Source organism: Saccopteryx leptura, chromosome 3, assembly GCF_036850995.1.
Source record: "Saccopteryx leptura isolate mSacLep1 chromosome 3, mSacLep1_pri_phased_curated, whole genome shotgun sequence".
Taxonomy (NCBI): domain Eukaryota; kingdom Metazoa; phylum Chordata; class Mammalia; order Chiroptera; family Emballonuridae; genus Saccopteryx; species Saccopteryx leptura.
Window position 1 is genome coordinate 277,011,448 of NC_089505.1, and position 15,526 is coordinate 277,026,973.

The following is a 15,526-nucleotide window of genomic DNA, read 5'->3' on the forward strand; positions in this document are numbered from 1 at the left end:
CCAACTGAATCTGAGGGCAGCACTGTCTGTCAGAGAAATCAGCTGATCCTCACCTCCCTCCAGTTAGCTGCTTCCCTAAAACTCAAAGATCGAGTCCTCCCTGCAAGGCCCCCGCACTGTGGACTGGGAGCAGCAGGTTTTAAGCCCATGCCGTGGAACATTGCTTCTCAAATGTTGGTGTAAAAAAGAAACAATATCCTAAGGCCCTTGTTTAAATGCACATTCCTTTATCTTTTTCCTCAGAGTCTGATTAAGTGGGTTGAGTGTGGAGCCCCAAATCTTCATTGTTAACTAGCCGCTCCCAGTATTTCTGACCCCAGTCATGTGTGGTGTGCAAAGTTGTTGTTTCAGATATTGTTTGTAATGTCATTCATCGCTGCCACCATTTATTCTGCAGCCTCAGTCAGAGAAATGGAGGGCTGGCCAGTATGATTTGAAGTAAATAATTTTGCCAACACTTCTTATCATTTTTTCAAAAGGAAATGACTCTGTGGCAATATTTATGAAATGAAGACACACAGCATAATTTGATCAAGAGCAATGCCTTTAGGTCTAGAGACTTTTCTTCTGAGCATCTTCAAATATTTTATTTAGGTCATTATTCTTTAAGAGGAGAAGATATTTATTATCACTAGTCAGCTCTAATGAGGCAAGGTTGTCATGGACAAACTCCTACAAATAAAAATATTACACCAAAATCGTATCTGTGAACTGAGTCTTTTGATGTATCCTGTAACAGTAAAGTTACAGAAAATTTTAGAGATGAAGTCTGTTGCCCAAGAACAGACAGGTAGATGATGAGGCTCCTCCCACAACTATACCAGATCTGTACCCCCTAGCCCATCTCTGACATTGGCACTGACCCCCAGGTGCTGCGGGGATGCAGGCATGCCCCCGTCAGCAGACTGGGCTTCAGTTAAAATCACTGTCCATGTGAGTTCCTGAGCTCAAATCACTTGAGAGTGGAATAGTGGGCCCCAAAGTGTGCTAAGAGTCAAGAGTAAGATAAATCATCTGGGGTGAAACCCTTGCTCCAGACAATACATAAATGTGTCACCTGCAGGACTGAAAGAACTATCCCCTTTGCAGAAGAACTATTTAAGGCTTCATCTATGCGTATCTATAAAGTTTGAAAAATGCAGGTAAGTGTGTTAACCTATTCCTGCATACCAACCAGGTGACTTGGCCAAGGTTATGTATAGTGAATGTGAGACAGGTCTACAGAGAACAATTAAGCCCTGACTCTGTCATGTGTTGTTTAATTCCAACCACACTGCCTCTCAAACAAATCTTTCCTGTTATTGATTTACAGCCATGGGTACCAAGGAGGCAGGACTGTACAACTATTCTAAAATTTATTAGAATTCCAGGTGGCAGTTTTAAAAGCAAAAATTGCTGTTAGAAATCTGGCCTTAAGTATACTTGAAGGAATGTATATAAATATATACTCACATGATTTAAGTTTGTGCCAATCACATTGGAAATTAATTTATTCATGTCTGAATTTAATAGGCAAAGTTGGGAATCTGATTACAACCCCACTGAGACCATGGCAGTAGTTACTTTTTGGGTTTTACTTTGGGGAATGGCATTTGAATGGCTTTTGTCTTGTTTAGCCATAGCAGGTTATGGGCTTAGCACTCAGGGCAGGGCTTGGCAAAGCTGTGATAAGAGGCAATTTTGGGGCCCTGGCCGGTTGGCTCAGCGGTAGAGCGTTGGCCTGGCGTGTGGGGGACCCGGGTTCGATTCCCGGCCAGGGCACATAGGAGAAGCGCCCATTTGCTTCTCCAATTCCCCCCCCCCCTCCTTCCTCTCTGTCTCTCTCTTCCCCTCCTGCAGCCAAGGCTCCATTGGAGCAAAGATGGCCCAGGCGCTGGGGATGGCTCCTTGGCCTCTGCCCCAGGCGCTAGAGTGGCTCTGGTCGCAGCAGAGCGACGCCCCGGAGGGGCAGAGCATCGCCCCCTGGTGGGCAGAGCGTCGCCCCTGGTGGGCGTGCGGGGTGGATCCCGGTCAGGCGCATGCGGGAGTCTTTCTGACTGTCTCTCCCCGTTTCCAGCGTCAGAAAAATATCAAAAAAAAAAAAAAAAGAGGTAATTTGGGGACAGTTCTTCCCACTTCATTTGGAAAACAGAGTTGTCTCTATTGGAGCTAAGGTTAATGGTTTGGATTTGCATGTGTTTCTCAATTTTTTTTACATGGCTTTTGAACCTAAACAGACAAAAGGCCAGATGGTTAATTTATGTGACAAGCTAGTCACTTTGCAAATACCTTTCTCTGGAATCCTGAAAATTCAGTCACCAAACAGGAAAGCATTATTATAAGAATTCTCATGCGATGTTCACACTAAGTGACTAAAAAATGGCTTGAGGACAAAGAAATCACTACAGTCCCAGATGTGTCCTCCATTTCCAGCAGAATGACTAATGTGGCTGTCTGAGGCCCTCAGACCCAGGACCCTGTGATTTTATACCTCATTCCCTCTGGCACTGTGGCAGAGTGCCGCCCAAGAAGGGTTTCTGCGTGGAGAGGGGTGCCCAGAAGTCCAGTGTGCATGAGCCACGTGCCGGGAGGTAAGCAGGTGTGTGCTGTGGAACAGCGCTAGGTCACCTGCCCCTGCAGCACGGGGGAATGCCCCCTCCCGACAACCCCGCCTGAGTGACCAGCTGGCACGGCAGCCCTGTCAGCACAGAATAAATGTCTCAGGTGTCCTCCGCTGCTTCCTCCTGCCTTGGACTCCACTCCTTTCCTTTCCTTGCTCAGCTGCCTGTCCTTGAAAAAGGAAAGCTAAACGACTTCCTTTTTATTTGAGGCTGCTGCAGCAGCTCCTGATAACTCTCAAGAATGATGTGCAGGAGACCATTGCGATGAATCTTGTTTGCTTTCTACCCTCTACGACTGTCCTGACTGGGCTGCACTGTGGGACCTGTGTTCACAGAGCAGCCCACACCTTGGAGCCAGTGAGAAAACTGCTCACACCTCTGCAGCCTTGGCTCCCACAGACAGAGAAGAACCTTGTGTGAGAACCTGTTTCAGAGTTCCCCAGGGAAATGGACTAAGAGGGGAGGAAATCTTTAGCCTTTGTGGTGTGATGTGACAGCTGTGTGGTGTGGATGGAAAATAGACTCTCAAATCAAACAGATTCGGCTTAAAAATCCTGGTTCTGTTGAGCAACACCCAGTCCAAAGGCATTTCCTAAATTGTAAATAAGAAATAACATGTATCTCTCATTCAACCCTCCTAGCCGATAACACATATGTAGCACAGAGTAAGCAATGTTTGCCCTCTGTCTGTGATGGGAAGCAAGTTTTAGTTCTTTTATAAAGAAGCAAAGTCGGTGAGATGGGCCCTGAAGGTTAACCAGTTCCCTTTCTGGGAGAATATGGTACTGCAGAGCCAGTAGCCTGTGAGCAGCCTGAAAAACCTTCTCACTCATTCATTGTAAGGCACGAGAAGCTGCAGGCTGCAGGCTGATCGAAACTTACTGCTCTGTGTGTCATTCCCCCTTGGAGATTTACCGAAGAAGGATGGTGGCCACAGAATAGCCACCAAGGGGAGAATCTAGTGCAGATATACAAATACATGCATGCTCAGAGCACGCTAGGGATCAAGAGAACCAGAGCACGTGACACGCTACTGTATAGTGATATCATACCTGCCATCATTGCCTTTGCAGTCTACGTTCAGACTGACAGTTACTTACATTGACTATAAAACCACTGTGCATGGCATTTTACAATGGCAGCTGAAAGGACTTGGATATCAGTAAGTGGGCACTCATATACAAAAGAAATTGAGTATCTAAAGGGAGCTCTTTCAGATCCTGCCTCAACTTTTGTCTCTTTTTTATTCTGTTGACATGTTTTCAAGTGCCCCACTCAAAATAACACCCTCTACCCCCCGCATCATGCGCTCCATGCCCCATGCAGAGCCTCTTTCCATACCCATTTGACCCCTTTGTGCCCCCTCCCCCATCTGAGTCCCCCCTTTCTCTCTGGGAACTGCTACCGTGTTGTCTGTGTCTGAGTTATGTAACATAATTTGGCTAATCCCTTCACCTTCTTTGATCCCATCCTCTCTTCCCCTTTCCTTCTGACAGCTGTCCCTCTGCTCCCTGTCACCCTGCCACTCTTTCTGTTGTGTTCCTCAGTTTATTGTGTTCATTAGATTCCACATATAAGCGAGATCATGTGTTTCTCTGCCTGGCTTATTTCTCTTACCATAGTAATCTCCAGGTCCATCCATGCTGTCACAAAAGGTAAAATTTTCTTCTTTTTAACAGCCATATAGTATTCCATTGTATAAATGTACCATGGCTTTTTTATCCACTCATCCACTGAAGGGCACTTAGGCTGTTTCCAGATCTTGGCTATTGTAAACAATACTGCCATAAACATGGGGGTGCATTTCTTCTTTTGAATTAGTGTTTTGGGATTCTTATATCAGACATATGAATGAATATGTTCCTCATTAAGTGGATTGTCTTTTTATTTTGTTAATGGTGTCTTTTGCTGTGCAAAAGCTTTTCAGTCTGATATAGTCTCATGGGTTTATTTTGTCATTTATTTGACTTGCCCAAGGTGATATATTAACAAAAATATTGCTTTGAGAGATGTCTGCATGTCTACTGCCTGTTTTCTTTTAGAATTTTTATGGTCTTACAACTTATATGTAAGTCTTTTATCCATTTTGAGTTTATTTTTGTAAATGGTGTAAGTCTGTGGTCTTACATTATTTTGCATACACCTGTCCAATTTTCCCAACACATTAAAGAGACTGACAAAGGAGGCAAAAGTACAAAATGGAGAAAGGCAAATAGTAATTGACCATAAAGGTGTGGGTTTATTTCTGGGTTCTCTGTTCTGTTCCATTGATCTGTATGCCTGTTCTTGTGCCAGTACCAGGCTGCATTGATTATAATGACCTTGTAGTATAGCTTGATATGAGGAACTGTGATACCTCCCACTTTGTTCTTCATTTTTAAGACTGCTGAGGCTATTCGAGTTTTTTTGTTTTTATTTTGGTTCCATGTAAGTTTTTGACATACTTCAAAGATGTAGAACAAGTATTCTATTGGTATTTTAATAGTAATGGCATTGAATCTATAGATTGCTTTGGGTAGTATGGACATATAAATGGTGTTAATTCTTTCTATCCATGAACATGGTATATGCTACCACTTGTTTGTAGCTTCCTCTATTTATTATTTCAATGTCTTACATTTTCCCAAGTACAAGTCTTTTACCTTTTTGGTTAAATTTACTCCAGAGTACTTCATTTTTTGTTGTTGCAATAGTGAATGGGATTATTTCCTTAATTTCTCTTTCTGGAAGTTCATTATTAGTGTATAAAATGACACTGATTTCTGAATATTAAATGAATTCAGCAAGGTGGGGAGATATAAAATTATCAGGTCTCATAGTTTTTTTAGCTGAGACTTCAGGGTTTTCTATATATAGTATCATGTTGTCAGCAAATAATGACAGTTTTACTTCTTCTTTTCCAGTTTGGATCCCTATTATTTCTTCTTGTCTAATTGTGTGGTTAGGAATTCCAGAACTATGTTAAATAAGAATGGTGTCTGACCAGGCTGTGGCACAGTGGATAGAGCATCAGATTGAGATGTAGAGGACCCAAGTTTGAAACCTTGAGGTCACTGGCTTGAGGGCGGGTTCATCTGGCTTGAGCGTGGGATCATAGACATGACCCCATGGTTGCTGGCTTGAGCCCAAATGTCACTGACTTGAAGCGCAAGGTCACTGGCTTGAGTCCAAGGCTGCTGGCTTCACCAAGAGGTCACTTGCTTTGCTGGAGCCACCTGGTCAAGGTAATATGAGAAGGTAATCAATGAATAACTAAGGAGATTAGGGAGCTGCAATGAAGAATTGATGCTTCTCATCTCTCTCCCTTCCTGTCTGTCCCTATCTGTACCTCTCTTTGTCTCTGTCATTGCTCATTGAGTATGATGTTGGCTGTCAGTTTGTCATACATGGCCTTTATTATGTTCAGGTACATTCCCTTTCTGCCCACTTTGCTGAGAGTTTTGATCACAAATGGGTGCTGGATTTTATCCAATGCTTTTTCTGCATCTATTGATAAGATCATGTGATTTTTATCCTTCATTTTGTTTATGTGATGAATCACATTGATTGATTTGCAAATATTATACCAGCCTTTGCCTCCCCAGAATAAATCTCACTTGATTATGGTGTATGACCTTTTTAATGTGTTTCTGGATCCAGATTGCTAATATTTTGTTGAGAATTTAAGCATCTATTTTCATCAGAGATATTACCCTATAGTTTTCTTTTTTTGTCATATCTTTACCTAGTTTTAGAATTAGGATAATGCTTGCCTCATAAAATGAGCTTGGAAGTCTTCTCTCCTCTAGAGTTTTTTGGAATAGCTGGAGAAGGATAGGTATTAGTTCTTCTTTGAAACAGTTATCAAAAAACTCCCAGCAAACAAAAGTCCTGGACTGGATGGCTTCACAGGCAAAAATTACAAACATTCATTTTATTTGTTGTAGTTGGTCTATTCAGGTTTTCTGATTCTTCCTTATTCAGGCGTTTTAATTATATATGATGTGCCTTGGTGTGGGCCTCTTTGGGTTCATCTTTAATGGGACTTTCTGTGTTTCTTGAAGTTGTGAGACTTTTTCCTTCATCAATTTAGGGAAGTTTTCAGCCATAATTTCTTCAATTTCTCTATCCCTGTTCATTCTCTTCTCCTTCAGGAACCCCTATGATGTGGTATTGTTTCTCTTCATGTTGTCATAGAGGTCTCTTAGAGGAAAAGATAAATGTAAGCACAAAAGCAGAGCAGCAAGAAGAAAAGAGGCTCCAAAAGACTGAGGAAATTCTAAATTGCTGATTCAACCCTCTTCTTCATCCAGCCTGCTGTTGATTACTTCTAGTGCAGTCTTCATTTCAGATATTGTATTTGCCATTTCTATCTGGGTTTTTTATGGATTCAATGTCCTTTTTAATGCTTACTAAGTTCTTTTTTTTTTTCCCGAAGCTGGAAACGGGGAGGCGGTCAGATAGACTCCTGCGTGCGCCCAACCGGGATCCACCCAGCATGCCCACCAGGGGGCAATGCTCTGCCCATCTTGGGGCGTCGCTCTGCCGCAATCAGAGCCATTCTAGCGCCTGAGGCAGAGGCCACAGAGCCATCCTCAGCGCCTGGGCAAACTTTGCTCCAGTGGAGCCTTGGCTGTGGGAGGGGAAGAGAAAGACAGAGAGGAAGGAGAGAGGGAGGGGTGGAGAAGCAGATGGGCGCTTCTCCTGTGTGCCCTGGCCGGGAATCGAACCTGGGACTCCTGCACACCAGGCCGACATTCTACCACTGAGCCAACCAGCCAGGGCGCTTACTAAGTTCTTATTGTGATTGTTCATTCTTGCTCTAAGATCCTGAGGCATCCTAATAACCATTATTTTAAACTCTGCATTTGGTAGTTTGGTTAGGCCATTTCCATTTCATTTCATTCTTTTCCTGGAGATTTCTCTTGTTGATTCATTTGGGTTGGGTCATATTTCTTTGTCTGCCTATTTTGTCAGTGTATTAGGTAGGTCTGCTCTGACTCCAAAATTTGTTGTGGTGCCTTGATGAGGAAGATGGGCTCAGTGGTATTAATCTCCAGGCTACCTGAGTTCCTTGCTCTAGGAATGATTCTTGAGGATTATATTTGCCTTCCTGTTCTATGTGAGTCTTCAAAGCTGTTAGCCCTTTCATGGGTGAACTTATCCCTTCAGGCTGACTGGATCTAAGGGTAAACCTTAGTCACGTGTATTGGATACTGTGCATTGTCTGTCCTATGGGCATAGTTATTCTCAGCAGGGTCTGGTGCCTGCTGGACTCCTCCTTTGGGCTTGTTGCTTGTGTGGCTAGGTGAGTCTAACTTTGGTTCAGTCTGCCACCCACTACTGCTTCTGGGTGATCTTGGCAGGGTTGGGGCATGGGTTGATGTCAGACATTTGTAACCCACTGTGGTCCCCCTGTCTGGAGGTACCACTCCATTCACTGTTTGTTTCTTGGTGCAATCAGCTCCAAGCAGGAGGAAGCTGATCATTATACACAGGTTGGCCCCTCACATACACACCGGAGGCACAGAAAATGCAGACAGAAACATTTTACATATATTATTCCAATTTAACAATAGCACTCGGGGATAGTGACACTCACCTCAATTTAAAAGATTAGAAAAAGATACATTCAGGACTGAGTGTATGAACCTTGCAGATTACCTCACTTTCCTAAACCTCAATTTCTTAAAGACAGGAAAGTCATGGTGCAGACAGGGAGCAGGACAAGAGTGACTCAGACTTCTTAAAGAGTAGAGCCCAGGTTTATAGTACTTATGAGTCAGAGGGTCTCAAATACGGCCTTCACAACAAGTAGTGAACAAAGAACTTGGAAGATGGTCATTTCTATCAATGGCACAGTAAAAGGTAAGATGACACAATGGATAAGCATTTGCCTTGAAAGCAGGAGGCCTGAGCGTAAGCCCTGACATGGCTTCTGTGTGACATTTCATCCATTACTTATCACCTCTAAGCCTAGCATCCTCACTTATAAAGTTTCCTCCCCACACAGAATTATCATTATCAATGCAGTAACTTATGAATGGTAAAACAGGCTCACCTAAGGCTATAGGCAGATACCAGTTTTTATTATAATTCAATTAGTTTCAGCACCACTATTGACTTGCTGTAGCATCAGCTCCAGTTTATAGATGAGGAAGTTAAGGGATCAAAAGGTATTTCCAAGGATTCAAGAGCATCTTTGATCCAGCAGCTATGTTTATCTAGAATCTTTTGGCATGTTTTTAAGCCAGATTCCTGAGCATTGTAATTTTCAGTCTTAAGAAGGATCCCACAGATTCTAATGTAGATGGGCCATGATCAGTCTGAAAAATGTTCAGTATTACAAAGAATTGTTGTATCTGTGAGTAAAGAACTTGACTGAGATCACCGGTGACACAGCCAACCCTGAGTCCTCAAGTCTTGACACCTAGATCTTGTTGTTCTGGCCATACCACTGGGACTCCAGAAAATGACACAGCCCTGCTGTGGTCACTTCGTTTCCAACCACGGGTTTATTCTAGAGTCCACAGCTGAAGTTCCCAGCACTCCGCAGACACCTTTAAAAGGCTAATTAATGTATCATTGCCTTTTTTTTTCTTCCTCCACAGACACATTTGCAAGCAAAGTGGCTGCTACCCAGGACCAGTACGCGGATGCATCCATCGGTAACGTCACTGGCAGCAATGCAGTGAATGTCTTCCTGGGAATCGGTGTGGCCTGGTCCATCGCTGCCATCTACCATGCAGCCAACGGGGAACAGTTCAAAGTGTCCCCTGGCACGCTAGCTTTCTCTGTCACTCTCTTCACCATTTTTGCTTTCATCAATGTGGGGGTGCTGCTGTATCGGCGGAGGCCTGAAATCGGAGGTGAGCTGGGTGGGCCCCGGACTGCCAAGCTCCTCACATCCTCCCTCTTTGTGCTCCTGTGGCTCTTGTACATTTTCTTCTCCTCCCTGGAGGCCTACTGCCACATAAAAGGCTTCTAAAGGAACAATCAGATATAGAAAATTTATATATATATATATACATATATATACATAAAAAGTTATGTACAATGAACAGAGGAAACTGACATTGTCATGTTCACTTACCTGCTGATGGAATCCAGCTTCAAGAGCATACTTACTAGGGCTGAAGTGAGAAACCACCCCCTCCCATTCCCAGGGGCATCGTCACATTGAGCAAGTCACGGAGGCAGGGCCGCGACGGGCTGTGTTCTCTCCAGGTTCACACACCATTGAGTCTGATTTGTTTTCTCTTGTGGCTTGTTTTCAGTGGGGGTTGGGAGGTGGTTGATGTTTGCCTTTTATTTTGTTTTATTTTTGTTTTGTTTTGTTGGGAAGATCAGAGTTTTTGCTTCTCTTGTGGGAGGTGATGACCAATCTAAATGCAAATGGATTTTTGGTAAAAATTTAAGTCATTAAGATGACTCTCCCCTTCCCCACATCCTTTAAAACGTTACTTTGGATTAAGAAAGGACACATGGGCACAGAAGAAGAAAGAAGCGTGTGTTCACTCTGTTGGTAAGGCCAAGCTTATCTCTGGAACGTGAGCGGAGGTGAGGCCACCTCCGAGAAGCAGCCTGGGAGCTGGCACGGAGCCAGGAGCAGTGGTGTTTCTAGAGACCATCTGAGATTTAAAGAGATGGCACCTAGGACTCTTGTTCAACAGGTAAAGGAATAATGTGCCTAGATTCCCAGGAACATGTAAAATCCTTAATTTTGTATCTCTTTAGCTCTGGATCGAGATCGGCAAGGCCCTTATTCTGGCGTTCCAACCCAGCTGACTCCCCAGGCCCCCCAGCCCCCACCCGCCTCCTCCAGCCCGCCACCCCTCCTGCAAACAGGAAGAATAACCCCATTCAGAAAAGCATATCATCCTTTTCCATTTACATCACTATGTGTCCCAGTCCCATGTTCCTGTTGCCTCAGATCATCTGTTGGTTTTATTTTCTAAGGCATCCATGGCTTGCAGAACCCTGTTCTGGTCATGACTGAACATATGCTCCTCCTTCATGTGCCTGTTTGGGAATGTTGTTGTGATACCTGTTACACAGTGCATGGATGAAAAACTAATAAAACAAAACAAAGCGTTATCTGTATATAGTAGAGCATAGCATATACTGTTCTCTCATTCAGCAATGTTCATTGGACATTGAAGACATAAGTGAGTTTTTTTTTCACCTGAGTTGTAACTTTTGTGTTGTTACTGAGTTTATGACTAGTGATAAAAAAGGAGAAAATGGCTTGTTGTTCATGGAGCTGCACATTCATTTCTAAGAAGCAATAACTGTCACGTGGGAAGTTAAAGCTATGGAGAGGACAGCAGGCAGACTACAAAGTATCTTCATGGAAAATTAGCTATGTGGAACACACCAGAGGCCTCTAAACCATCACCTGCTGATTCAGGAAGGCCAAAGAGAAAGGTGTGGACAAGCAGGTGCATTAGGTCTATGCCTAGGCTTTGAGAGCCTCCATTCTCACAACATCCCTGCCCCTAAAGTATTTATTTCACATCTTCTCTGTCTGGCACAGATGGTAGATAGTGCTGGTTTGTTCAGTTTATTTTTTTATGTAAAAGCCTATTTTGAGCCCTGTTTCTTTCACCGTCCAAACCCCTCTGATTGTACCTGCAGTTCTTGAGTAGGAAAGAAGCCAAGCTGACCAATGGGTCTTTGAAAGTGAGTCTTCTCTACTTGTGACTAAGGGGTCAGCAGTTACAGGAGAAGATGAGTGCCTCCCAAAGAGATTGTACCGGGAAGTTTTGAACCCTGAAAGAGAAATGGCTTTTTCTGTTTCAGAATACCAAAGAGCGTGAATAAACCCACATTCCAAGATAGTGAATCCACCAATGATCAAAAATGGAATGATGTTGGTACTCTCCCAGAAATGTCTCTATCGATAGATTCCCAGCCTGGAGACACCTCTAAGCCCTTTGAATTGATTCAATGATACTTAACAAATAAAAACTGTTGAGTGTTATTTTCTCTTCTTCCACTTAGTGATCAAGATCATTCATCATTTAATAAATAGTTGGTGACTGAATAAATAATTAACTGCTGGTTTCCCACTCAATATGCCAGGCATTATGCTACCTCCTGGGGAGTAAACCATGAACAGAACAGCCCAGACCCCTGCCCTCAGGGGCTTCACTGTGAGTGTGATTGCTCTTTCCCTGAGTAAAAGTTAACCGAGCCACGTGGAAACAGTTATCTTGCAAGGAAAAACACAATTATGAAACTTTTAGAAATAAACACATTGAAACTGTGCATAGGTTAGGAAAAGCATCCCATCTTGCAGATAAGTACATCACCCCTTCTTAAACCAAGAGGGCAATCATGTTGGTATTCCAGATCACTGAGAAGACCCAAATAATCCTGGTTTCTAACTATTTGACAACAATACGTTTCCATGCTACACACCTCTATAATTCTTCTTCTGTCCTGGAGACGTACCCCTGACCTGTCATGGCCCAACACACTAGTGGCCTAACTAATTTGAGGGCACATTCTACACCCCCCCTTTTTTTGCAAAGTTACTAAATGGAAAGCTAGCCTAGAAACACCAAGTAAATATTGTCAAGAGATATGAGCTGTTTAAACATTAGAAAGATTTTGCACTCGTTTGTAGCCATATTTGGAATGTCAGTGATCCTATAGCAAATTTCTACAGGGGATTACTACAGGGGACTTTTGAGAAATTCCTGCTGTTGGTCAATTTCAACTTCAAAGCTTTTGGGTTTGTTTGCTGTTTAAAATTTTATGTTATAGGGAAAATATGATTCTGGTTGTTCAGGGTTTATGAATAATTATAGTTGTGTAAAATTATTTTATTTTGTTTGATTATTTTATTTTGTGTGTATTGTGCACAGCTTTAGGGGGAAAGGCACAAATTGTGCTATTCCTTATACATGGTACACATTATTGACACCGGCGAATAAAGTTTCTAATTGTTTCTGACTTAATCACTAGTGATGCAACATATTCTGTGTGGAATGTTTTCTCTCCTCATTGTCATCTACGTCATTTTTTGTTTTTATGTTTTAAAGAAATAAAAACCCAAAAGATATTATTGTGCAATTGGTATTCTAATCCAAAAGAAAGAAAATAGATGTACTAGTTTGAAGAACCAATCTTCGGACACTGGGCTCTCCTGAGACATCGTCCCATTGAGATTGAGATAAATGTTGGACATTTCTCCATTTCACTGTTTTCTTACAGCATATAGCACCACTTTAGTTACCTACATCCTTCCTGCATCCAAGAACATGCACCCATCAGATCACCTTTTAGCATATAGAGCATTAGATCAAGTCAGTCAGTCCCAATAAAATTGTCATTTAGACGTACACAGTGGAGAAGTAGGAAAGCACTTCTGATACTCACATTATTCACCTGACCATCTTTAAAACTTTTGGAATTCCTCATTATATTCATATATAGTCATGCGTGGAACACTTGCATATGTGAAGGAAATAGGTATAATTTAAATATTTCTTGGATCAACAATATGTTTCCTGTGACCCAATCTTTGATTTAACATAAAATGAGCTGCCAACATTTACTTCTTTAAATGGCAAAAGAGTAATTACTGACCAGAGTAGCCTTGACTATTTAACAATCCTTCAGCAAAATGCCATGGCCCAATGATTCTAAACCTTTTATACGCTAATTTTAATTTTTTCCACAGATTCTAATTCAAGCCTGCCACCAGTGATAGTTCTTCTTTTCTTGGAGAAGCAACAAGAAAAAACTTAGAATATCTGAAGGGTTGCGGCATTGCTTAAAACTGTATATTTCATGATAGGTGGCTGTCATCCACAATGAGAACCCCTAATTTGGCACCTTTCCCCTAGTAGTCTCATTACCAATAAAAGCTCTTCGTCCACATGGCCTTTTTCAGACAGGGCCTGAATCACTGTTGATTCCATAGCCCAGGACGCCTGAGCCTAACCTGAAGTGAAGTGAGATTGGCTGATTAGCTCAGGGTACATCTGAGAATTTGTAGAAGTAATTAGAAAAATAGCAAATTTCCTCTGGTAGAAAAAAAAAAGGCCTTTGTTCTTTAAGAGAGATAAAACTGGCCCTGGCCAGTTGGTTCAGCGGTAGAGTGTCGCCCCTGCATGTGGAAATCCCGGGTTCAATTCCCAGTCAGGGCACCCAGGACATGTGACCATCTGCTTCTCTGCCTCTCCTCTCCTCTCCTCTCCTCTTCTCCCCTCCCCTCCCCTCCTCTCCCCTCCCCTCCTCCCCTCCCCTCCTCTCCTCTCCTCCCCTCCCTTCTATTACCCTCCCCTCCCCTCCCCTCCTCTCTCTCCCTCCCTCCCACAGCCATGGCTCGATTGGTTCTAGTGTATTGGCCCCGGGCGCTGAGGATGGCTCCCTGGAGCCTCCACCTCAGGTGCTAAAAATTGTTCATCTGGGGCCATGCTTGCAACTGACCTGAGCATCAGCCTCAGATGGGGGTTGCCAGGTGGATCCCAGTCCAGGCACATGCAAGAGTCTGTCTCTGCTTCCCTGCCTCTCAATTAAAAAAAAGAGAGAGAGAAAACTTCACTTTTTTGAGACTATAAATTATCCCTTTTAAGATGTCTTTCAGTTTCCCCTGGCTCGAGATATGGAGTCTTTCTTTTGATTCTGGTTTTCTGTCTCTGATCTTGGGCAGTTATATTGGGAGCAAGTCTTAAGTACAGTTTCAGAATTTCAAAGGCATGTGGCCATTTCATGATTGACCATGCACTAGTGAATCTTACCCTGACCTACAACTGGCATTTGGCTTTTATTGTAGCAATCACTTCACTGGGTCAAGGCATTCCAGCCATTGGTAAAAATTAGCATTCCAAGCAATAAAGGAGTGCAATATGTAGAAGAGACATATAAAATCATATTTATCTTACAGAGAAAGAAAGGTGCTTTTAGGAGTGGACTCATTTGCTTTTATTCTACTCCATCTACAGGTTTTTGGTAATTAAAAGAAGAGAAGAAGTGCAATCAAAGCACTTAGTTCTTATCACTTCTAGCCACATGTATTGTCATTTACCCATCATATTTCAAGTGTTGGGTGGTCCTGATGGTATTTCACTAAGGATAACATAAGAAGGGCGAGCAACTGTAAGTTAGGTATTTCATTTATGGCACTTAATTAGGTCATGGTGAGTCACCTGCCAAAGCAGAGCATGTGCTCTCTATAGAAGAAGCAACTGTTGAGAGGTGGGTCACCAAAGGCAGAGTTCATCTGCTTTCCAGCCAACAAGAAATGGTGAGTATCTAGCTTTCTGTGGCTTTTACCTTCCTGCTACAAGGTCAAAAAAGATATACTCAGAGGTTCTCCCAATTCTCAGTTTTGTCAAAGGTCCTCTGATTTAATCCTCATGGGACATTTAAATCAATGGTTATTATATAAATTATTTCTTTAAAACTATGACCCATGCCTTTGTAGGAAGGCCTGCTTTCTCAGAGTTGCCTGCTCCATCTGTCATCATTGCATATTCCCAAGGGGACACCTCTCTGAAAAGTTTGGGACTGTGTGATTCTAAACATCCAAAGAACGTGAGCAGGTCAAGCATCTGGGAAGTATGGCAATCTTAGTCTTTCTTTTCCCTGTTTCCAACCTTTATAGTTTTTCCATGGCTACTTGCATTATATTCACTATCCTTAGTAATGCTCACTCTTACCTCTTAGCAATGGGAAAGGCTCATGGACATGTTTTTCTGAAAGTGAATTTGTCACAGGAAAAATCAAATATTTTTTACCTTGCACCTAGAAAACAGTTATTAGATCATAGCTTGTTATCTCTGTAAATGTTAGGGACAGATTACAGCCTACAGCAAATACTATAGCAGATGATTGGTTTTATTCCTCTTTGGATCACATTTTTCATATTTCAGTGCCCACCTATTTAGCATATTCTATCTATGTGTGGGTATGGTTTGGAGATAAGGTCTCCA

At 42.6% G+C, this 15,526-nt stretch overlaps 1 protein-coding gene across 13 annotated transcripts in view; it reads left to right on the top strand.

Annotated features, from left to right (window-relative positions):
- SLC8A1 (solute carrier family 8 member A1) overlaps positions 1-12,648 on the top strand; it is a 372,676-nt gene extending 360,028 nt beyond the window's left edge. For all 13 annotated transcript variants that reach the window (XM_066378417.1, XM_066378420.1, XM_066378416.1 and 10 more), the window contains one exon: positions 9,191-12,648. In XM_066378417.1, the coding sequence (XP_066234514.1) occupies positions 9,191-9,567 (377 nt within the window). In that variant the 3' untranslated portion in view covers positions 9,568-12,648. The remainder of the gene's footprint in view (positions 1-9,190) is intronic.
- The last annotated feature ends 2,878 nt before the right edge of the window (positions 12,649-15,526 follow it).